This window comes from Malus sylvestris, chromosome 15 (assembly GCF_916048215.2).
Source record: "Malus sylvestris chromosome 15, drMalSylv7.2, whole genome shotgun sequence".
Classification (NCBI taxonomy): Eukaryota; Viridiplantae; Streptophyta; class Magnoliopsida; order Rosales; family Rosaceae; genus Malus; species Malus sylvestris.
The window spans coordinates 52,905,297-52,930,309 of record NC_062274.1 but is presented as its reverse complement, the minus strand read 5'-3'; the positions used below and the strand labels follow the sequence as shown (position 1 = coordinate 52,930,309).

General features: G+C 36.2%; 3 protein-coding genes across 6 annotated transcripts; all 3 read left to right on the top strand.

Moving 5' to 3' along the window:
* Positions 1–5,537: 5,537 nt before the first annotated feature.
* Positions 5,538–10,430, top strand: LOC126605944 (leucine-rich repeat receptor-like serine/threonine-protein kinase BAM3). The gene is made up of 2 exons (XM_050273401.1): positions 5,538–8,442; positions 9,973–10,430. The coding sequence occupies exons 1-2, from the start codon at positions 5,868–5,870 to the stop codon at positions 10,395–10,397; spliced, it is 3,000 nt and encodes a 999-aa protein (XP_050129358.1). The 5' UTR covers positions 5,538–5,867; the 3' UTR covers positions 10,398–10,430.
* A 1,719-nt stretch (positions 10,431–12,149) lies between these two features.
* On the top strand, positions 12,150–17,190 carry LOC126604197 (YTH domain-containing protein ECT1-like). 2 transcript variants are annotated; one of them, XM_050271350.1, is made up of 10 exons: positions 12,150–12,337; positions 13,221–13,280; positions 13,662–13,723; positions 14,018–14,126; positions 14,713–14,777; positions 14,890–15,246; positions 15,350–15,850; positions 15,949–16,161; positions 16,314–16,487; positions 16,793–17,190. In XM_050271350.1, the coding sequence occupies exons 2-10, from the start codon at positions 13,253–13,255 to the stop codon at positions 16,898–16,900; spliced, it is 1,617 nt and encodes a 538-aa protein (XP_050127307.1). In that variant the 5' UTR covers positions 12,150–12,337; positions 13,221–13,252; the 3' UTR covers positions 16,901–17,190. The 2 variants fall into 2 exon arrangements, with proteins under 2 accessions (XP_050127307.1, XP_050127306.1); XM_050271349.1 differs by having other exon boundaries at positions 12,151–12,337; positions 14,018–14,171.
* Positions 17,191–19,919: 2,729 nt separating this feature from the next.
* Positions 19,920–24,624, top strand: LOC126603206 (uncharacterized). 3 transcript variants are annotated; one of them, XM_050269968.1, is made up of 10 exons: positions 19,922–20,238; positions 20,559–20,615; positions 20,795–20,872; positions 21,201–21,254; positions 21,411–21,493; positions 21,873–21,972; positions 22,070–22,132; positions 22,996–23,238; positions 23,850–23,910; positions 24,017–24,624. In XM_050269968.1, exons 1-10 carry the CDS (start codon positions 19,990–19,992, stop codon positions 24,112–24,114), a joined length of 1,086 nt encoding a protein of 361 aa, XP_050125925.1. In that variant the 5' UTR covers positions 19,922–19,989; the 3' UTR covers positions 24,115–24,624. The 3 variants fall into 3 exon arrangements, with proteins under 3 accessions (XP_050125926.1, XP_050125927.1, XP_050125925.1); XM_050269969.1 differs by lacking the exon at positions 21,201–21,254 and having other exon boundaries at positions 19,920–20,238; XM_050269970.1 differs by lacking the exon at positions 20,795–20,872 and having other exon boundaries at positions 19,921–20,238.
* Positions 24,625–25,013: the final 389 nt, after the last annotated feature.

Sequence of the window (25,013 nt, the reverse complement as noted above, 5' to 3'; positions counted from 1 at the left end):
ACTTAATAAATATTAATTTCGTCATTAAATATTGATGTATAAAATGATTTAATGAATGGATCTTGTGGAGCATAAAATTTAAAGTTAAACATTGATAATGTTGGCTAATCTTTGATATCTCCCATAAGTACTATTGTTCTGGATTCTCATAGATTTTGATTCATATCAAAACTTTTTAACTTGCCCACAAAATGCAACTCAAACAGTGCAACTTTTGTATTCTCAAGGTAATGGATTCAGTGAATAATATATATATATATATATATATATATATATTATATAATACAATTATATTATATATAATTCGGTTCGGATTCGGGGACGGATATGGATTGGGGACCCTATAACCATATCCAAAACCATAACCGAATATTATTCATGGTTTTTTTCCATATCCAAAATATACCCGAATTTTCATACCCAAATCTTATTCTTTCAGGTAGTTATCAACGGTTATCGGTTTTAACGGTTAAAATTGTCATCCCTAACGATATACATAGAGAGGGAGGTCTAGTGGAGAATGTGTGATCGTCGTTTTCTTGGTGCTTATGCCTTTCTTTTATAGGCAGCTTCCTATCCATTAGATAAATATCTAAAGACTAACAAAAATCTAGTCTTTTGTTAAATAGTCAAATGACCTTCATTCAAGTGGTGGTCATTCCCAAAGAGGGCTAAACACTTGGGAAGAGCTGACCCCTTGGGGGAGGTTGTCATTCTGGAAGATGGCTGAACACTCTAGAAGAACTAACCACTGAGCAGACCATAGAAGAGATGGTCTATCACGTGCCAAAGGGTTTCTTATTCAACGGTGATCTAGTCCTCAATCAACAAGTAATACATCCAACGGCGATCCTCAGTCAACGAGTCTTCCATCCAACGGTGACATAGCAAGAGTGGACTGGGTCAACCAGATATTCACGTTAACAATATCCATATCATATGCATTAATTCTTTCTTGTCATTCATGTGAAGCCTAATGTTTTTATCCTTCAAAATGCATCATAATTAACGTTGAAAGAGAGGTATAGCACAATGTCTCTCTTTTCTCTTTATTCTCTTTATCCATTAAATTACAAGGACACCTTTTATTTGCCGCCTTATTTACAAGGATGATCTCTTTGTCCTTTAAGTAAAACTCAAACCCCTATCTTTTGGGGAAAGCAAAGCTCTTTGGGGCATCGCCAAAGGCGTTTCTAATCGAATTAAAGGGTTGCGGCGTCAAATATTGATGCCATATATATGCCTTTTATAAATAGGGTTACCTCCTAGTCAAAGGACAATAATGTTCTTTCCGTCTCAACATTGATTTCATACGTGAATTTGTAATCATGTTGTCTTTCTTGTACAACCTTGTTTAATCCCATTTGGCACCAATTTGTATGGTTGTCCTCCTTTAGTTCCCCTAATCCATTTACACTTTATATTTTATTACTTTTTGAGATCGTTTGTTGGCAATTTATGAAATATGAGAGTGACATCATTTTTTATACTAAGGACAATGCTATTTACATATTTATTTTTATTTTTTACACACTTATTTTTATATTTCACACATCTTTGTTAATTTTTGTCATTGATCTTCTTCAATTCATTTGATCTGACGACTGTAAATTGATAAAGGTGTGTGTGAAATGAAAAATGGTGTGTGGATAGCAATACCTTTTTTAATACATGTGAGCCATCTATAAAATGATAAGACATATATTAGAGATTGTGTAAACAATAATATCAAATTGCATTATTGATCTTCTTAATCTCCTTTTCTTTATTAATTAACTAGCATTTGTCTACACATTTTGTGTGTATGAACACAGTTTTTTAGAAAATGAGAAGGAGAGAGGGAGAGAAAGAACGTGGGGGAGTGGGAGGTTTTTGTTTTTGGTTTTTGGTTTAATTTTTTTTTAATTTTTTTAAATATTGGAGGTAGTTTAACATCACCTGTAGGTGAGGCTTCAATAAAAAAAAGTAAAATTTGAACCTATGATATTACATTATTGCCCATCATTTTTTTTGTGGGATAGAAGACTAAGTTGTCTTTTCACCATCTTTTAGTTAACAAAGAGGGTGTCATTAGTTAGTAGAGATTATTTTGAAGTATATCAATTGGTTCTATTTATTGTATATGGTTGTGAGATTGAGATTGCAGAAATTACTTGCAATCTTCCCTTCCCATGAACATGGATACATAGTGACGCTGTCGAACCACGTAAGTGGTATCTCTTTACTCTCTCTCTGTCTTTACCTTTGGCTATCTGTTTTGCTTATTCGTGAGATTTTTTACAATATATTTTCTACACATATTTTACAATATATTCGAAGGAATCGCTTTGCTTGAAAAATTAACAGTTTATTTAATTTTTAAAGTCGATATAGTATAGAACATATGTAAATCCTTTTAGCTCGAATCAGTAGTGAGAAAAAATTGCCAAAAGGAGAGGAGAATATGGTTCTCTCTTTTGGGCAATTTGGTAGTGCAATGTGAACTCAATTATCAAAAACTTTGCAGTCCCACATTATTTGCTTATTATTTGTATAGCAAAACTAATTAACCATCTATTTATCTCTATTCTCAAGAGAGGAAAAAATATGTTTATATATAATTTGTTACACCTAATACAAAAAAAAAATTTATACATAATTGACCACACCTAATTAAGTAATTAGGTGAAAAATAAACCCGTGATTGTAGATACTTACATTTGAGTATTTCTCATTCTATATTTTTTTTCTCTTTCCTTTTTAATTTTTACACAAATGATTTGTGGGAGAGAAGAACTGAAGTTGAGACCTTCTGTGCAAGAGTGAATGTCCTTAATCAACTTAGTAACAAACTTCTTTGATGATCCAACCAAAACCCAATTGATAATAGATCACCCAACTTCTTATAGGCCCTTGCAAAATTTTGTAAATTTTCGATGTGTAACATTTATTCACATTCTTACCTACTCTATCACGATTGATGAATTTGCGAGAGGCTCACAGACAGACAATTTTAATTGCATGACTTTGAGAAATGCCTGCTTCTTTCTAGGCTATAGTTACTTGTATCATGCAAAATTATGTCCAACACTTCGGTGTTTTTTAAGATCATTTAGCCATTGGGATTCAGATTCAGCATGTGAATAAACATTCTTTAACACCATGATTGAAGTTGAGTTTCCACCTAAAAACTAAGTGGCAATACGAAAAAATGACTTAATTCATATAACTTATAAGGCTTTTATATAAATTTATGACGTGAAACATTTCTTTGACTCTCACTCTCTTTGGATTCTGGAGTTCTCCTCCAAAATAATACCTCATACCATATATGACATAATTTAACAAATGTGATTCACCCGATATGATAACTAATGGTCCTGTGGACTAGAACTTGTTGCATACGAAGGCGCGACTGATCACAAAATAGTATCTCAATATTGTGTAAATATTTGATTACCAATCCAATCCTTCTCTTGGCTGTTTGCATAAGTCACATAAAATAGAAATGTTTAGACAAAGTTGAAGTACGTTCCCTCTTGGGGTTTAACTAACTACTTGAGACTCGTATCCCAATTATGCTACTACTAAGCAGCACAGTGAGTGACCACATTAGGGTTATTAGCCAAGGCCACAAAGACAGTGACCCTTAAAAATGGCAGGCCTGCCTTTCAATAAGACAGATTGAGACACCTCAAAAAGAGCACACTCTTCCACCCAATTACTCCTTTCTTGCCATGGGAGTATCATAGTGGATCCAAGCCAACCACTACAGTACTTGCATTTGCATGACAAAACCCTACCACTTTGTATATGTGTGTGAGAGAGAGATTGTGAGGGTTCTTGTTGCTACAAGAGCACTCTTTCCCATGTATGAAGGGCCATGGATTTTTCTTTAGAGAGAGAGAGAGTTTGTTCAAGTTAACACAAGAGCGCTCTTTTCCGTGTGAATTCGGAGAAGGGTGGGGGGGGGGGTCATGGATTTTTTTTTTCTCTCTTTTCTTTCTTCTTTAATTTGCTTTTCTTTTGAAGTGGAAGATCAAAAAGCAGATCAAGCATGTCTATATATCTGCTTTTACTTTTGAGCCCTCTCTTTAACAGTGTTCCATCTTCTAAGAAATACTTAAATATACAACCGCCATCGATCTTACATTGTACATAGAGAGTTGGCCCCGGCTGGCCGGCTGTGTAGGGCAAGGAAGGAGATCGAAGGGAATAAAGCTGCTGGTGCTGCATTGCACAGTAAAAGCTTCCACTGCACTGGTTCCTTATTCCATGCAGCCTATATATTCACAAAACAAACGTAATTATATATTGATCATTCAAACAAACATAGTAATCATATATTAATAATCATCATCTTTTACTTCTTACCATCCACTGTACATGTTGCAGCAGGCACATGTTTCCAACTCAAGAATGATCAAAAGACTCTCGACTTATATATTACTCTACATATGGGAAATTACCACTCCCTATTTTTGTTTTTTCTGTTTAGTTTTTATTTATTTTAATAAACTGTTTTTCTAAGGCTCGACTTATAGTTGTTATGGTGTTTTTTATTTTTTTTTTAATTATTATTGTTGCGGGTGGGGTTTGAAACACTATTACAATCATTTAAAAAATGGGAAAATCTTAAATCCGGAACACATAGGTAGAATCCAACACCATATTCACTAAGATATTGAATCACATACATTATTAAGAAAATTATCTATGTGCAATTATGCCTACAGATTGATGAAGCATGGACACTGTGATGCTTACAGATTGTCATGACATGATGAGGCAAGCATGCATGGTTGCTATCATATGTATTATATTTACTATTTGATGGGTCCTCCATTCATGATCGATCGAATAAGTGTTTATATATTTTCTTTACAATTCCTGCAAACATAAATTTTATGACATGATCATGAAGAACAAAAGATGCTACCTAGCTGTACTATATCAATTGCTTTGTGGAAATCATACGAAAGTTATTTATGCAAACATTCTTGTACTAAACATTCAATAACTTATGTATAAAACCATGATTTAGTTTCCTCTCACTCTTTCATTGTTGATTAAAAACTCATAATTGATTTTATTTGTACGTATTTCTTCACTGCTATAACCTCGATTTTCAATCACACATTGCATCTTTGAGGCATATTTTTTCCCCTATCACCTTTCTTTTTTCTTTCCCACAACTACATCATCATATAGATTTTGAAAAATACAGTCGCTTGCCAAAAGCTTCAAGATAATGTTACCATTTTCAATGATTGAATTGAAAATGCAGCTCCATCACCAGTACTCTCATTCAAAGCAATAAAGAGCTAGCATGGCACATCCATGCCCTTTGATTAAAGCTAAAGGGCATTTTTGTCATATAATAAAGAAAGCGAGAGCATCATCTCATGAACTTTTCCTTTCCTTCCCAAATATTAACTTTAAATTTGTTATCCAACGGCTCTTATATTTCATTGGTTCTCTTTTCTTTTTTTCTTTTTTTTCTCAAAAATAAAAAAAGTTTTCAACAAACCTTCTTCTCTCCTTTTTTCTTCCTGCTTTTTCCATCTTTGCTTTGACTGAAGAAGGCTCATAGCTTAGCAGAATTTCAATCTTCTTCCTCTCTTCTCTGAAAGAAGAGAAAAGAACAGAAAATAAAGAGACAAAAAGGAGAAAAGCAAAGGCTTAGCTTCTTCCTTGTATTTGAAGACTCTGTGTGAAAGAAGATGTTTGATTCCTTAACCCCATACTCACTTCATTTTTCTCAGATTCCTCCTACTTTCCTGTCCTTTATCGGAAAATCTCAAACGCTTAAATCCCTCCATCTTCTCTTTGAATACTTCCAACACCTATTTTCTTGACTATTTTCCAGGAAACAATAACACACATGCATGATGGTCTTCCCCTTTATTGTCTTGACATTTTTCTCTCTTGTTGGCACATCTTGTTTTGCTTCTTCCTTGGTCAGTGATTTTCATGTTTTAGTCACTCTCAAGCAAGGCTTCCATTTCCCCGAACCGGCCTTAAGCACTTGGAATTCTTCGTCTCCACGATCAGTTTGTTCGTGGGTCGGAGTTCGGTGCAATAGAGGAAGAGTTGTTGCAGTGGACTTAACAGATTTCAGTATATCCGGCTCTGTATCTCCACTGATTTCAGGCCTCGACCGCCTCACCGACCTTTCTCTTGCAGGAAACAACTTCACTGGCAGCATTGCCATTGCCAATCTCACAAGCCTTCAGTTCCTCAACATATCCAACAACCAATTCAGTGGAGGACTGGATTGGAACTACTCAGGCATTGCCAATTTGGAAGTGTTTGATGCTTATAACAACAACTTCACTGCTCCTCTTCCACTTGGGATTTTGAGCTTGAACAAGCTCAGGTTCTTGGAACTTGGAGGCAATTTTTTCAGTGGGAAAATCCCAAAATCTTATGGCAATTTAGTCAGCTTGGAGTACTTGTCACTTGCCGGCAATGATCTCATTGGCGAAATTCCGGGCGAGTTGGGCAACCTCACTAACTTGAGAGAGCTTTACTTGGGATATTACAATGTTTTTGAAGGTGGGATTCCAAAGGAGTTTGGAAAATTGGTCAATATGGTTCACATGGATCTCTCGAGCTGCGAACTGGACGGGCGAATTCCCCGCGAGCTGGGGAATTTGAAGGCACTCGACACCCTTTACTTGCACATCAATCTTCTTTCAGGTTCAATTCCAAGGCATCTAGGCAACTTGACAAACTTGGTCAATCTTGATCTCTCCAACAATGCACTTACTGGTGAAATCCCATTTGAGTTTTCCACTCTCAAACAGCTCAAGCTTTTCAACCTCTTCATGAACAGATTGCATGGCTCGATTCCAGACTACGTCGCAGACTTGCCTAATTTGGAAACACTCGGGCTGTGGATGAACAACTTCACCGGGATCATCCCGCAGAAACTTGGCCAGAACGGGAAGCTTCAACTGCTCGATTTGTCCTCGAACAAGCTCACCGGCAAAATCCCACCAAACTTGTGTTCATCCAATCAGCTAAGAATACTAATTCTCTTGAAAAACTTTCTTTTCGGTCCAATCCCTCAAGGCTTGGGGACATGTTCTAGTCTCACTAGAGTGAGGTTGGGGCAGAATTACCTAAACGGTAGCATACCAAATGGCTTAATTTATTTGCCTCTGCTGAATTTAGCAGAGTTGCAAAACAATTACCTGTCTGGCATGTTGTCGGAGAATGCTAATAGCTCGTCGCAGCCAGCGAAATTAGGCCAGCTTAATCTGTCGGACAATCTCCTATCCGGTCCTCTACCATTTTCGCTTTCAAATTTCTCTTCCCTCCAAATCCTCCTACTTAGCAGAAATCAATTCTCCGGTCCAATCCCACCTTCAATAGGCCAACTCCATCAAGTACTAAAGCTTGATCTTCGCAGAAATTTGCTCTCTGGCGAAATCCCACCGGAAATCGGAAACTGTTTCCATCTCACTTACCTTGACATGAGCCAGAACAACCTGTCCGGCTCCATCCCACCCGAAATTTCCAACGTTCACATCCTGAATTACTTGAACATATCGAGAAACCACTTGAACCAAAACATTCCCAAGTCAATAGGAACCATGAAGAGCCTCACAATTGCTGATTTTTCCTTCAATGATTTCTCTGGAAAACTACCCGAATCAGGGCAGTTCGCTTTCTTTAATGCTTCTGCTTTCGCCGGAAATCCCCACCTTTGCGGCTCTTTCTTAAATAACCCTTGCAACATCACCACAATCACAGGCACACCCCGAAAAACCCACGGGGATTTCAAGCTAATCTTTGCATTAGGCCTGCTAATATGCTCACTGGTGTTTGCTGCGGCTGCTATCATCAAGGCCAAATCATTCAAAAGAAACGGTACTGATTCATGGAAAATAACTGCATTCCAGAAGCTGGAATTCACAATTGCTGACATCCTCGAATGCGTGATGGACGGGAATGTGATTGGAAGAGGGGGAGCAGGGATTGTTTACCATGGAAAAATGCCGAATGGGGTTGAAATTGCTGTGAAAAAGCTACTTGGTTTTGGACCGAATAGCCACGATCATGGCTTCAAAGCCGAAATCCAAACGTTAGGCAACATTCGGCATAGAAACATTGTGAGGCTGCTGGCATTTTGTTCGAACAAGGAGACCAATCTGCTTGTTTACGAGTACATGAGAAACGGAAGCTTGGGAGAGGCACTGCATGGGAAGAAGGGAGGTTTCTTGGGGTGGAATCTGAGGTACAAAATTGCAATTGAAGCTGCCAAAGGCTTGTGTTACCTTCACCATGATTGTTCTCCATTGATTCTTCACCGGGACGTGAAATCGAACAACATTTTGCTCAATTCGAGCTTTGAAGCGCACGTTGCGGATTTCGGGCTTGCCAAGTTCTTGATGGATGGGGGTACGTCTCAATGCATGTCTGCAATTGCAGGCTCTTATGGCTACATTGCACCAGGTATGTTAATTGTTTCTTCTTCTCTATCAATTTTACCTTAGTATGATTTTATTCCAAGGTTTGTGTAGTTTGTGTATAACAAAAGATTGTCAAAATCCAGCTATCCAAATTCAGCTGTCTAATGTATCGATGCATTGACCAAAGTTGGTACTACATTGGTAGTTAAGTTAGTTAATATGTGAATTTTTGCTCTTGTCAAAATTGTGGGCCACATCATTAGACAAGCATAGCCGTCAGTTTTCAATGCTTATGTATCGGTCCAAAAGTACAGTTTGTTGGATTTTATAAAATCATTTTTGTTAATATTTTACATTTTTTTAATTGGACATGATTTCTTATGCAAAAATCTTTACTTTTCCTTTATTATTTGGACTTCATCATGACCATAAAGAATATACATACCAGTGTAATCATGTAAGGCATTAGTTTGTTTTCTTGGTTGAGAACTTAAGGTGTTAGTTTGGGTCCTTATTTTTTTTTTTGTCGAAATTTTGGGTCCATTTAGGTGTTAGAAATTTTTTCTTTAAATACTTAATTAAAAAGGGAGGGGAATTGCATCTCGAGACATCTTCTAACATAAAAAAATAAAATAAAATAAAAAACTGATGAAGAAGAAAACCTAAGTTAATTTACTATATTTCTTATGGAGTTGATTTTCACACATATTTTTTAGCCAAGCACATATAATTTTTAAAAAATTATTAATTAAATAAATCAAACGAAAATAATATACATAATTAAACAAGATTAAATAAAACAAAAAAAAATGTAAATTATTTTCTTATTCCTTATTTTCCTTTTGTTTATTGATTTTTGAGTTGTGTGATTGGGATTCCTAATACCTTTAATTAGTAAATGTGATTCCTATAGCATCACAAGGCCTGCACATGCACAATCTCTCGAAGTCCCTCCCATAAAAAAATCTCTATACATGCAGTCCCAGTACACACGAAACCCTAGAAAAAACCATGTGTTTGACAAGTCTATAAACCACCGCGATATGTGTCCACTGTCGACAGAGACAGGGAGAGAGAGAGGGAAGAAACAAATAAGATCATTATGCATGGAATTTTCTTGGTAACACAACACACAACCGGTTAATGTAAAACTTATCATCCTCTCTCTCGATCTGATATCAGAATCTGTACCCTGTGAGGTCAATCTGACAATGACACACAATACACAACATAGGACAGAAGTCCGGCAGTGATGTCTAACCCAACAGCTCTTGACTGTCGTGAAAGCTAACCGGACATGCACGTCCATTTAAATTATATACGTACACACATATACATACATGTTTATTATATATATAGGCCACCGCTACCTGTTGAAAGCCCCGACTGCTTTGCTTTCCTTTCGGTTCTCCCTCTTGCAACTTGCATCAATCCATTCACTTTTTTATTTTTCTGTCTTTAAACTACTTTTTGCTTTGTTTCAAATTTGGGCCCTGGGCCCTTTTTTGTGGGTTTATTTATCTTTCGAAGTTTTGTTACTCATGCTGTTTATATATGCATGCATGTGTTGCAGAGTATGCATACACACTGAGGGTGGACGAGAAGAGCGATGTATATAGCTTTGGGGTTGTCCTGTTAGAGCTTCTGACAGGGCGTCGGCCGGTGGGCGAGTTCGGGGAAGGCGTGGACATTGTGCAGTGGTCGAAGAAAGCAACGAATTGTCGCAAAGAGGACGTTACAAATATTGTTGATCATAGGCTTACAGTATCTCTGCCCAAAGATGAAGCAATGCACATGTTCTTCATTGCAATGCTTTGCATCCAAGAAAACAGCGTCGAGAGGCCGACGATGAGAGAAGTCGTTCAGATGCTATCAGAGTTTCCTCGTCACTCTCCCGAATCCTTTCAGTCGTCCTCGTCCTTAGCCACTTCCCAAAACTTCGAGAATGTCGATAAAGACGGAAAATGTCCCAAGTTCAAACAAGATACTTTGGTTTAATAAATAAGAAACGAACATGTTTTTTTTTCTCCATCTTTTTTTGGAGTTTAATTAATATATATATATATATATATATATATATATATATATGGCTATAGCTATAGCTCCTATATATTCAAAGAAAGCCGACTATATATATATGGTCCTAGAGTGGCTTGATTTTGTTGAAGCTAGCCGTGCTATATGTGAAAAGTAGGTTCTTTCTTTTGATTTATGAAGGGGATTTGCTAGGCAAATCAAGCATATTTGAGAGAAGGATGATAGTGTTATGGAGGATAATAAAGTTGGGCCTTTTCAGGCCCAAATATTGTGTAATTGTAGTTGGGCAACTAAGAGCATGCAAACTTAATGGGCCACTCTCTTGTATCATATTATAGCATATAGTCGACATATTTAATATGATCCATTCTCTGTCACATTCTTATTTTGTTATAAATTTAGATAAAATGGGAGAGAGTTTTTGTTAGAGATTCAACTAGAACGAAAGTGATGGATCTCCCTGTTTATTTTTTGTACAGATATTAGTCAAATAATGGGAGAGAGTTTTTGTTAGAGATTCAACTAGAACGAAGGGAGGCACGATGACACTGAGAAATCTCTCACTGATAAGTGAAGATAAATATTATTAAACTGTAGTATTAAGTGACAAGAGATTAAGTGAAAGAATATGTGTCCATCGACATATATGAAATAAGCAAAATAAACACAGAAAATAAAGTCGAAAGATGTGGAAAAGTGAGAACTTCTCTCTTTAGGGGTTAGAGAGAAATAAACTCCTCATTCCCCTCTAAACCTCCCACCTTCTTGCCACTTAGCTACGGTCTAATAGTATTCTTCTTCACTTGTAAATAAGAGGTTTTATGTTTGATTCTTACCAAAGGCGAATTTGAACCACATTATTGCTAGCTCATTATGAGACTAAACTCACCCATTCTCTCTTAATGTAGATAATACCATTTATTAAAAAAAAAAAACATAACATAACATAACAGAAAAAAAAACTCCCACCTTCTTGTGCTCCACCAACAAATGTCGTCTTGTTTGCTATTAGAGAGTCATGGTTGTTTTTCTGACATTTATTGCCATTTTATATTGTCTTCATTCCCGTATTTTTCCACTCTTGTTATTTTCGTGTCATGTTTTTCAAATCCAAACAACCATCCTCCCCCCCCCCCAAATCTAATTTGTATGAAACGTTAAAAGTACGTGTATCATACATTGAAATTAAAAAAAAAATACAATTAACTAATACTAAGTATTCGTTTAGAAGTACTTTTAAAATGAATAAAAGTTTTTTTGATGAAATTGATTTTGAGTTCCAACAATACATTAAGTGCTTGCATGAAACATTTATAGTATTTTTTTCAGTGTTCTTTCGACTTATTACTAAAAAAATTGATTTAAAAAATATCTAAACTAATAATATTTTTAATTATTTTAAAAATACTTTTAAACGGGATTTAAAATGCCACCGTGAAAAGTCATGTCTTCAAAGTATTTGCTAAAAACGGAACGGAGGACAACGAGCAAAACAAATCATAAAAAAAACATAAAACCGACCCGAAGTGACAAAATTTTCAAATCCCTCCAAACGAACAAACAACGGGAAATTAATGAGAATGCCCTTCCCAAAACGTCGGCACCCGCTTTTTTAACCACACTAATCCAACGGCTCCAAAACCTTCTTCAAAAAACTAGGAACTAATCGTGGCCCTCCGATCATTCCTTTATTTCTTAAGGGCTTACACCACACAGTGCGTCAGTGCCGGTTCCCCTCCCACTTCTTCTTCTACAGTCGCACACTCGTCTCACTCTCCTCTCTCTCCTCTCTCTCTCTCTCTCTGTCGCTTTCTCTCTCTCTCTAGAATTCGAATCGCAGAAGCGGTTCTTCCTTTTATCGCAGCAGATCGGCCTCACTCGTTTCGATCCGCGCTTCTTAGGTGCGTTTCTCTTTTCACTTTTTACGGTTTTTGTTCATTTAAATCAAATTTCTGGTTCTTCGAAACGCTTTCGTACGCTGTTTTGATTGGTAGAAGTTCTTGTTTTTTGTATGAAAATTAAATTAAAATTTCAACTTTTACTTTTTCAGTTCTTGCGTCTTACATGAAAATCGACCATGAATCCCCTTTTCTGCTTCTAATTTTTTATTTTTTATTTTTGAAATTGTTCTTTGTTCTGCTTGTAGTATCGTTGAAGCCAGAGAGATTTTCTTGGGAAAAAAGGAAACGAGTTTTTCAATTTTAAAATTCAAAATTTGAAAATTTCCTCTTCTTTTCTTGCATTGATTTCATCAAATCAACAAATCTTGCGGAAGAAGATTTCCTAATGCGTTTGAAAAATATCTCAGGGTTGAGATTTTCTTTTTGAAAAGTCTGATTAATTTGTCCTCATATTTTTCCGCTTCTTATATTTTTTTAATTTATTTTTGGTGAAGCTTTCAATTTTTTTTTAGAAAAAAGGAAGATGACCCAGATGTCCCTATCAGAAGGGAAAATGGAATCTAGTGTTTTCCAAGGGAAAAATCGAATCTTTTTCACGACCTAATTTCATGGATTTGCTAATGTACGCCTGTTGCATAAGTTGCCCCTCTTATTTTTTAAATCTCTTCTGAAACTGGTCAAATTTTGTTAAAAAAAAAAAGATAACTTAAGGGTTAAGTTCATGGTGAATTTTTAATTAGAATTCCTATATTTATTTAATTTTGAAAGTTTACCAGTTAGGGTCACACTGCTGTGAGGCTTATAAACCCTAGGAGGATAATAGTGCTATTACATCTTACTGACCTCTGTTTTCCTCCTATTTTTTTCCTTCTTTGTTGTTCAGTTCCAGGTTGAATTGGGTTTTAAGGATTGGTAATGGCGGGCGAAAAGAAAATTGAGAAAGGTAATTGTTGACTAACTCTTAGTCTTTGTGGAATTTGTTTCAAGTTTTAGTAGACAATCATATTTGCAGGGTTTTTAGGTTAAATAATTTTTGGGTTTGTTTTAAATGATTGAATTAAGTGTTGGGGGTAAATAATTTTCGGAAGCCGTAGATATGTGCTTTCATGGTAGAAAATTCCATGAATTGTTGTGTTGCAGTGAAATTCTCCTTGCTAAAATATCATGATTTCGTTTTGCTACAGTTTATGCATCTATCTAATGATTTGCTTGAAGTTCTATTTAATATGATTGACCTAATTGATATCAATTTTTGCGTAATTAATGGAAAATTTTATTTTGGATGGGCAAACATCTGATGTTTTTCTTGACTATCTGTTTCCAGTAGAGCCTGTATCCACTGTATTGAAGGCAGATCCTGTTACTGGATTGAGTGAGCAAGAAGTGGTATGTAAATCCTTTCTTTACCAGATGTTTCATTTTTTCTGTATCTGTCCCTGCTTTCTGCCCCCTCCCTGTCCTTTAATTGTAGCCATGTTGATTGTTTCTTGATTGATTGGATTTTGTATTCCAATACCAATGTTGCATGTGTTTTTTATTGTATCCTTAAAGTTTTGAATTTTTTTAGATTGCAAGTTGTGATGTTTATATTTGGACATGGGTTGTGTTTTAGATAATGTTAGGTTCGGCCTTGACTATAATATTCTCATTTCTGTTCTTCTCTATGTATTTCTCTTGCAGGTTTCTGGGAAAGACGGAAGACCATCTGATTCAAAGTCAATGTCTCCTTTATTGGATGTCACCTCTAGCATCAAAAGTGAGACCGATCAAGTCTCAGTCGGAGAGCATGGTGCTTACTATCCACCTACTAGCTGTTACAATTATTATTACCCAGGTTAGATGTCAAAATGGTTCTTTGTGTTTGGTCTGACTGTCCATAGTTTATTTATATAATACAGTTCTACTAAAGCCTTTAATTTACTTAGGTGCATAAGCAACATAAGATCTTTATTATCATCTTTTGCACGTTTATTCTTATTGTAATATGATTATTTTTGAGTGGTGATTCCCATTGAGCAATACAATTTGTTTTTTCAATGAAAACTTTGCTGCTGTTACTAAAGGTTTATGTGTTATGCAATCCATCTACCTATTTGTAAGGATTGCAACTAGGCAATTAGCATGAGTATACAGTTCAAACATGAAATCCATCGTGAAAAGTGCAATAAGGATTATGTTGTTGAGATACTAAAGCTGTATTTATCATAAAAAACATGAAACTCTGTGTCAAATTTGGAATAAAAGACGTGAATACACTTCTAGAAGAGTGCTTAATGTAGTTTGGTTTGTCTAAACTGTGCTTTAGTCAAAGTACATGTTATTTCTGTGACGTAGATTCATTTTAGTATCAAATTTTGGATTTCTTGGGGGCGCAGGATATACTGGATCGTTTACGCAGATGGATGATCACGGTTATTTGCACGGTAATGGTTCACATACGGTATGTTCATCTTTTAGCTGTTTCAATTGGGTCTTGGGTGCATAATTTATTCATGAATGTGATCATTTCTAATTGAGCATGCAATTGCTTCTTTTTCTTAATGACGTTCCAGGGTGCGCAGTCAGACAATGGTTCAATGGTGTATTTCCTTCCCAGCTATAACCCCTATGCCCCAGGAACTCTGATGGGAGTGGACGGGCAAGGTGTTGGCCAACAACAGTATTATCCTTCCTCAGGATATATGCAACCACCTGTTTCATATGGATCAGAAGCTGCGCCTTGTTATTCCTGGGACACAACATTCGGTGGAAACGTCTCGACTGCAGGAAATGCTGGTTTTGGAAATGTAAAGGCTGGACATGCATCAACTGCTTTATCTAGGTCAAATGGTTTTATATCGACTAAAGCCCATGGCCCAACCAAGTTTTCCAAGTCTCTCCCTGCACAACCTAGCAAGTCATTAAACAAGGTTTGGAACAAAATTTCTGCAACTTTGATTCAGTAACTTCCAAATTTATTTGCTGATATATAACCAGAACCTTCTAATTTTTGGTATAAATTTAAATCCACAGATTACTCATCTGGGTAATGATTTCTCAGCGGGTGTTTTGAAGGGATACCCACCAGCTGGAAGATTCTCATCATTTACCAACCAGAAATATGGTTTGTTTCCTCCTACTGGTCAAACATACTACAAATCTAATGGAAATGATAGTTTCAAGTCGAGGGAAAAATATAACAGGAATGAAGATTTTGAATCCTCAGCTGAGTTGACACGTGGTCCAAGGTCCCACAACAAGATTTCTCCATTAGACTCACCAATTGAGAAGGAAGAACTAGGAATTAGTGTCCGTAGAGAGAAATATAACTTGCCAGATTTTCAGACTGATTATGAAAAAGCGAAGTTTTATGTCATCAAGTCTTACAGTGAAGACGATGTCCATAAGTCCATTAAATATGATGTTTGGGCCAGCACTCCCAACGGCAATAAGAAACTAGATGCATCATTTCATGATGTGGAATTGAAATTGAGGGAGACCAGCACTCAGTGTCCCATCTTCCTCTTCTTCTCGGTGAGTTTGATATATGCAATTTCTCTTGATTTTTGGGTTATAGAGTGTCTCATTTCCCGGTCTTGCATTTGAGATTGAACTTTTATTATTGTTCTCAGGTAAACGGAAGTGGACAGTTTGTTGGTGTAGCTGAGATGATTGGACGGGTAGATTTTAATAAAGATATGGATTTCTGGCAAGTTGACAAGTGGAGTGGGTTCTTCCCAGTAAAGTGGCATGTAATAAAGGACATACCGAACTCTAAGTTGCGGCACATTATCCTTGAAAACAATGACAACAGACCAGTAACTTTTACCCGGGACACTCAGGAGGTACTATATTTATTTTTTATCTCATTGGCAGCAGTGTTTTTCCTTGAAACATTACAACCTCGATTTCCTTGTTTGCTCTGATGGATGTTCTCTGTTTCATTGTTATGGCATGATTGTATTAAGACTGTTTTAACTTGTATTATAATTTCCAGATTGGCCTCAAGCAAGGTTTGGAAATGCTGAACATTTTTAAAAGTTACACAGCCAAAACGTCTTTGCTAGATGACTTTACGTTCTATGAAAATCGGGAGAAGTCTCTGCAAGCCAAAAGGAGCAATAAACCGGCAACTTTGAAAATGGAAAATTATGATAATGGTGATATCACTGTAAGTTTTCATTTCTTTGTGTAATGCATTTTAGCAGGACATCTACTCTATTGAGTTTACGAGCTGTGCTTTCAAATGACTATTTTCATCTGTATGGTATTCTATTACATATTGTACTTGTAGATATATGATTTCCCTGAACTTAACGATGCTTTGGTGACACTCGACATAAAGTAAATGAAAAAAAAAAAAAAAACAAGCAAATGCTCACTTTCGTTTGTTTTCATTAATCGTGACATTTGTGCAGAAAACTTTCGGTTAATTAATTTTGGTCTAACCCCCCCACCACTAACCACATTTTGCAGAAGCATATGAATGGTGGAGGGAGAAACATTGATGTCGAATCAGGTGGGATGAGGATGGGTTCTCTCATCTCGCTCACGAAAAATCTATCCATCGACGCCTGCCCGTGATGACAGCGATGCTACAATAAGGCATGTTGAGTTATACACATGGCCTTAGGTCCAGAAGGTTTTGATTCTTATCATCTTTTTTTTGTTTTCCTTTTAATTCTAGCTATATATATTTTTTTTCAATTTTTCTATCAAAGCTGGTTTGTGAGTTTAGTTTTTGTGCTTGGGTTATTTAGCGGGTGAGTTTTGAATTTCATGTGAACAAGTTGTCTTACAAGTCGATGTTTGTCTTTTCGCTCTATATCGAAAGATTGATTTTTCAATAAACAGTTTGTGTTGTTTTTCGGTCATTTTGTTATCTCCGATTGCAACTTGCAAACATATTAGCACGACTGATGTGACGTTTTATCACAAAAAATCTTCATTGTTATTTAGAATTACAACCGTTCATTACATTATATTTTCGTGTAACTTTGTGATATGACCTTGGTTAAATTATATAGTAACTCCTCAGGTTTGAGGTCTTGCACAAATCCATACAATATTTTTAAAACATTTTACTTTCATACTTTACGTACCATTTTATTTTAAAATAATACATCTGTTACATTTTTTATTTATTAATCTGTTAAGTGCTGACGTGAATGCCACATGGCTGCCAAATGTGTGCCATGTGGCAAATTTTTTTTTTAAATTTATTTAAAAAAAAAAAAAAAAAAACGGAAACCTTCCCTCATCCTCCTCTCTTCTCCTTGCAACCCTCGTCTTCATCTTCTTCCCTGCAACCTAGAAAGGAAAAAAAAAAGAAAAAAGGAACCCCTTCAGTTCGTCTTCCCCCCCCCCTCCCCGCGGCTCCTCCTCTCTTCTCCCATCTTCATCTTCTTCCCCTTGAAACCCAGAAAAGAAGGGGAAGGAAAAAAAAAAAACCCAGATCTCGTCTACGCTGCCATCGTTGGGTTTGTGAGGTGGAATCAGGTGCGAGGGTGGGTGCGGGTGTGGGAGGAAGACGAACTAGGTTGTTTTTTTTTTTTTGGGTTGCAGGAAGGGGTTTCGGGGGAAGAAGATGAACATGGAGGAAGGAGAAGGGGGAGGGAGGGTGAGTGCGGGTGTGGGGAGAAGACGAACTGGTTGCAGGAATGGGGATTTGGGGAGGAAGGGTCGCGGGTTGGGGGTGTGTGTTATGGGTTTCTGGTTTTGGGGTGGGTGAAGCGGGTGGGGTGGGATGGGTTGGGGGTTATCATTTCTAGGCTTTTGGTTTGGGGGGGACAATGGTGGGGTGGGTACGGGGGTGGTTTATTTCATTTTTTTTTTAATTTTAATATTTCTTTAAAAGATTTAGGTTTTTTTTTTAATTTTTTTTTGCTACGTGCCAGCTACGTGGCAGTCACGTCAGCACTTAACGGATTAATGAATGAAAAATGTAACGGATATATTATTTTGAAATAAAATGGTACGTGACGTGAGGTATGAAAATGAAATGTTTTAAAAATGTTGTATGGGTTTATGCAAAATCTCAAATCTAATGAGTTACTATGTAATTTACCCTATGACCTTTTTACATTCGGAAACAAGAAACCCCCTTTACGCATCATGCAATTGAGTTACATTTATTCCATGGTATCAAGGCTGGTTGTAGTAATACCTTCTGTGGCTACGACCCTCACTAATTTGGCAAAGGCTCTTCGTGCCTGACGGCAGTGCCAAGTTGCTTGTATGGAGAAGCTGTTAAGAGCTTCGATTGCTCCGCCTGAGGATCCCCCGAGTTGGATATCTTGCTGAATGCCATCAGAATTTATGGAAACGACGATGAGATTGAAGGCTTCAGAAACTAAGAGAAGAAATTAATAAAACAATTTTTTTTTTAAATTCTGGGAAACAAGGGATTTAGATCTCATATGGATTCAAATTGTGGAGATTTTAGGGATTCTTATATCTTAGTTATGTATTGTATATCGTGCAGTTAAATTATTTGAAATTTTTTTATTTAAAATTAAACACAAATAGTACTTAACGAAAATTGGTTACACGGTGTATAATGAGTGGTTAGGATGTGAGGATCCGGAGAGGATCCTCATCCGCAAACAAGGGACTTGCATGTGTTTATAAGCAATTGAGCCACTTCAAAATTGTCAATTGATTTTATAATGAAATTTTAACTTTCTCATACTACTTTATTTTCAAGTGGAAAATGAGCTCATCCCCTGTAGAAGAATGCAAGTATTATCCTTAATTTAGTCTTTACGAAATAAAAAATTTAGTTAAGTTATTAAGTATGATGCTATTCACACATCTCATGTTACATTTTACATTCCTTTCAATTTTCGGCATTTGAAGGTGGATTGTATAGAAGAAATCATATGACATAAATTTATAAAAAGTGTGTGAATACAACACCCATAATTACTTAACTTTTTTTTTTTGGCAAAGCATATACAGCTCAAGTGATTGAAGACTCCACCATTTGATTAAGCTCAGCCATGTTATGAACTTATTATAATAAATCTTTACGAGAGTCAAACTTAATTAAAGTTAACTATAGTCAAATTGAGAATCATTTAGCCATTTGATCATTGACCTAATCATTTCTTTGTAGTCCGATGACACTGTTCTTGTCTTTGTTCTATGTCACGATTAGATAAAAGAAAAAAAAACATCTTTTCGATTTGGATGAATTTTAGTAAAGATAACCATTAAAGAAGATTTATAAACTTGAAATTTGGATAAAAATCAGAATTTGTAAATTGATATGCACCAATTCTCTTATTTGGACTCATAAACATAAAAATTTAGAATTTCCGAGTAGAAATGGAATTTGGGACCTCTAATTTCTAAGTTTAAATTTCATGTAAATATGTGTCATTTCGCAATTTAAATGATTGAGAGCTTAAAAATAATAAATTCCTTATTCAATTCTATTGTTTTTTAAGTTAACCAAACAAGAAAATTCACAAATTCTAAAAAATAAAATCTCGTCAGTTTAATTTCCGTTATTTTAAAATTTCTTACTAATCTTAAATTTACCTGAATTTTTTTTAGAGTGCGTACGAAACGCGGGTCGGGTTTCGGGTACAATCCTGCATTCAATGGCTGCCGTTGAACCCTGATTTCCCAAAGTTCAAAACTTTACACCCCCAAAATTGTAGAGTCCAATGTCAGAAAATCTTAAGCACCCACTGGAACTAGATAGCATCAGCAACTCCCAATCTACCCAAAGGCCTTCAAAGATTTCGAAAACCGCCGACGATCTCAGCGACGGCGAGCAGGAGTCACAGCAACCGCAATCGATGAGCCAACACCCTCGAATCCAGCGATATCTTCTGGCAATCGAGTACATTGGTACTCGCTTTTCGGGCTCGCAGCAGCAGTCCAATTGCCGCACAGTTGTTGGCGTTCTTGAGGTGATTTCTGTGGAATTTGAGATTGAATGATAAATGCTCAATCTTTTTTTCGTTACCAATGAGAATTTCATTACCTTTGAAATTGTATTATCCTTTTATTTCCTCCGCTTCGTAATGGGATCGTTGCAGTTTATGTATTATTCGTGTTGAGAATTAGTCCCACGTTGATGGGTGGAGGGACCTTGCATGGGCTTATAAGAGATTGGGCTACTCCTCGTATTGCCAATTAGTTTTATGGTGGAACCTCAATTTCTTCAGTTTGAAATGCTAATTTTGCTGCAAATCAAGTGGTTGGTTAATTGATCTTTTGATTTTTGTAGGAGGCATTCCGTAAATTTATTGGGCAGCCAGTTTCGATATTCTGTTCAAGTCGGACTGTAAGTCTACTTGGGACTTGGTTGTGTTTGGAATTTACTATGGCTGGTTTTCTTCGACTTGTTATCTCATAAGAAGTATAAAATTAAGAGTATTAAGTGTCACTTTGTCGTCTTTATTTTCTAGCAAGCGTTATATTAACTGGGAGATGCGGTGGATGTATTCTCTTTTGCTGTTGTAGGATGCTGGAGTTCATGCCTTGTCGAATGTTTGTCATGTAGATGTCGAGCGTATTAGCAAAAGGAAGCCTGGCGAAGTGGTATTTCATTTAAAAATTAATATGTTAACTAATACAACTGCATATAATTGACGGGACAAGTGGAGTGAAATGCTGTTAAATTTGATGTTTATCAATCCGTTAAGAAACATCATATTCTGAAGCTAAAGACTAGGCCTTTAAGTCACACTGAAATTTCAAGGACTTTTAGTTAAAGAAGTGTGTCGGTGATAATTGTTGTCTTTTAATAGCCCTATTTTGGTATTCAGTGTAGGTAGAGGATCATTTTTTGCATGCATACACAGAGGCTCCCTCATATTTGAACAGCTCTGGTTGATATAAAAGTTACTTTTATTTCGATGAAATGCAGTTAGAGCCCCATGAACCTGCAGTGGTAAAAAAAGCTGTGAATCATTTCTTACAGGTGTGCTTTCTTTTGATTGTTCAAATCACAAAAATATCAGATGGAGACTTTGTTTGATTGTATATCTGGAATTGCGGATTTGAAACCATAGCCAATATATACTTTATAGTTTTATTTTAATGGGGTGATCCTGACACTTCGTTTTTGTTCCATCAGAAGAATGAAGGTGACGTGATGGTGATAGATGTCCGAAGTGTTCCAGCTGATTTTCATGCTCGATATAAAGCCCAAGAGCGCACGTAGGTACTCATGAATCTGAAATTATGTAAAACAACTGCAACCTTAAGTTATGTCTGGGGACTCATATATGTTATTAATGGTATGCATGCATTTTTTTTCCATGCTTACTTGACTTGTAGAATATTCAAGTCAGTCTGGCAAATGTAAACTAGATTGCAGCTATCTGCCATTTTACGTAGTATGGTGGTATCCACCAGATAAACTTCTGTAGAATGGATCATAACCTTTCATTGGTTGAGTTACAGTAAGCTAATTTTGTTTAGAATATATAACATAGCAGTATTGTTTTGGATTGTGTCTGAATAATGATGTAGTTAGGCCTGAAATTCAGGGACCATACGTGAAATTTTTTTGTTGGCTTCATTGAAATTTGCTCAGGTACTTCTACCGTTTTCTGTCCAGACCAGAGCCTTTGTCAACTTTTGAAAAGGACCGGGCATGGCATGTACCTGAGGAGCTGGATCTTTGCTCTATGCAGGTTCCTTTGCAGTTTTGGCAAATATTATGTTTGCTCTAAATATATCTGGTTATTAATTTTTCGTCTAATGCAATTTCCTTGATTCAAATTGATGCAGGAAGCATGCAAAGTTCTGGTTGGACATCATGATTTTAGTTCCTTTAGGGCAGCAGGTTGTCAGGTTGTTCCTTACCTCCTAATTAGTTAGGATTTAATGTACTTCCCCTTGTTTGCTTGCTGATATTATACTATGAGGTTTTTGTTTCTTTTCTACCCAACAACAACAACAAAGCCTTTTCCCACTAAGTAGGGTGTTTCTTTTCTACCCACCCAAAAAAAAAAAAAAAGTATATGATAAGATGTATCTTTGATGAAGTATCTATGATATTCCCGTCTCTTTACGGTCTTTGGTATCCACTGTCTCTTGAGATATTCCTTTTCTTAACCTTCATTCAGATTGAGGAAGCATCTGTGAGTTAAAGTTCACCAAAAGGTTGGCAAGAACTTTTATGCGACATAGTTAGTAAATTCACATATAATACGCTTATTATACATGTAAGTACGCATTTTTCAAAAATACTTCCGTTTTCCGTACACGTTTTAATGATTCATAAAATTCAACCTTTTTTATAACTCCAAATTATTAGACACGTACGTACATATGTTTTGTGTGTAATATAGTATTGAAGTATTAAAAGTAAATGAATATTTTTAATAAATAAAATATTAAAATTCAAACAAATGGCCAAATTTTTCAAATTATTTTTTTAGTAAAGTTGCGGAATAATACTTGTACTTATTTTTTATGTACTACACTTTCCGTATTTACTAAGTACTAGGAAGATATTTCAACAGGTTCTGAACTTACGTAATTAGGAAGATATTTCGAAGTGTTGTATGCTTTACTATTGACATTATACCATAGCATACTCATTCTAGCTTCTCTTGTATATTCTTTCCTTTTATTTCCTGTATGTGTTGTATGTGTTTGATGTCTCGAAATATAAGGAAAAGACTAATGTTTTTAACTTATGTTATTTATAGGCAAAGTCGCCGATCAGAACTTTGGATGAACTTAATGTTTCTGAGGTAGTGTCAAGTCCTTGTTTTCCATCAATAATGGAGAGGAAACAAAACAATTTAGTGGAGGAAGATCCTCATGCCCACACTAACAAATTAGAGACTGATACACCCTCTAGTTTCAATGAAGGACAAGGATTTGGTGTGAGAAAAAAGCACCGTTGCTTTGTGGTAACCGCACGAGCACGTTCTTTTCTATACCACCAGGTTGAGTTTCTTCTTCCTAAACGTCTTGCTTATTTTTTCTTGTATGTGTTGTATGCTTTCTTCTTGTTCCTAAACGTAATTTTTCTTGTGTTTTTTTTTCATTCACACCTGCTGTTTATGTTATCTTGATTCCTGTTCATAGGGAGAGGGTAACGTTTCTCGAGTTTGCACTGTTTTTGGTTACTTTTGGGTGTGTACTTTGCTAGCCTAAAAGTATTTCAGTGTTCCCGTCCCTAATGACAATACCACCATCCCCCGTAAAAATAACTTAACAAATCTCTCATTAGCGAATTTGGACATAATTAACAGGGATTTATTTGCATTATACGTATTACTTGAAATTTTTGTTGTCCTTTATGAGTTTTCAAAATTTTATTTTGTAAATCTCTTGTATAAATGCGTTGTGCCCTCTTTATTTAGCACTGTGTCATGAGTTCTACAGAATCGTTTAATTTCTACCACACTTATATTTTGGGTAATTTATTAGTTTTTTTTTTTTCAAATGATGCCAACCGAAACTGAGAGTTGTACCGAAAATTGATTGGAAATTCATCTTGGAGCAGTTCAAGCGGTTTACAACCTGTTTACTGAGGCTGTTGAGATTTATGCAGGTTAGACTGCTTGTTGGTGTACTCAAATGCGTTGGCACCGGAGATTTAAAAGTACCTGATGGTGGGCAGCATCGATTCTTCCATGTTTTTGGTTCTTCGTAATTTGATCCTACTCTTGTAATGAGCTAACCCTTTTTTTTCTTTCCTAAACAAAATGGAATTTACAGTCGAGAGGATCTTGAATGCGAAGACGGTGACTGCCGCTAGTCCCATGGCACCTGCCTGTGGTCTGTACCTTGGACAAGTGAAGTACGATTTGCCATGAGATGAACACGGCTACTCTGTCAGATGCTTGCGGTGGACTTCTGTGGAATCTTAGAGAAGGTGTGTCTTCGGGGGGTTGCATGGAGGGCAAGCGTTCTATATGTGCACCAGTTCATCGGACTAGTGCGCGAATGCACCAAAGCCTATGGTGTCCTGCAGTAGATATTGTTGATTCAAATTTCAGGGTTATACTCGTCGCCAATTTTTCAAGCCTACCGCGCGGACATTGTCGACCCAAATTTCTCAGAAAGTTCATAAACACAAGCATTTTTGAATAGCAGATGTCAAGTTGATGGTTAGAGATCGATAGCGGATTCCATGTACACTGTTTTATTCCCGTATTAAGGTTTGCCTTGTTGTCGATACTAATAGCTCCTTTTTCCGGAGTACCAAACGTGGGATGTGATTAGGCTTGAACATTTATTCCACGACTTGTATTTTTTTATCACAAACGATATTATTTCCGCTAAGAAGAGAAGATGAATTTAGTCTCACAATTGACTAACAATAATGAAGTTCAAATTCGTTTCTAACGAGAATCATACTTAAGATCTATCATTTACAAGTGAAGAGGAATATCACTAGATCGTAATGCTATTGCACAACTTGTTGTATGATCCAAAAATCATACAAACACAACCCGTTTTCCAAGCCTTGTGAGATGACACTAGTACATGTTGAAAACAGACTAAACCAAAAATCACCAGCTCAATAATTGTTACCTCCATGGATTCGGATATGACCGAAGACCTAACTCTCCTAGTTTAAATTAACTTAGTATGAACCATTGCTTGTATCAAAAACAAAATGGCCTGGTAAAGTCGTACACAACGATCCTCTTGAGCCCTGACAGCCAACTCCAAACATTCACATTACAAAAATACTTATTATGAAAATAGT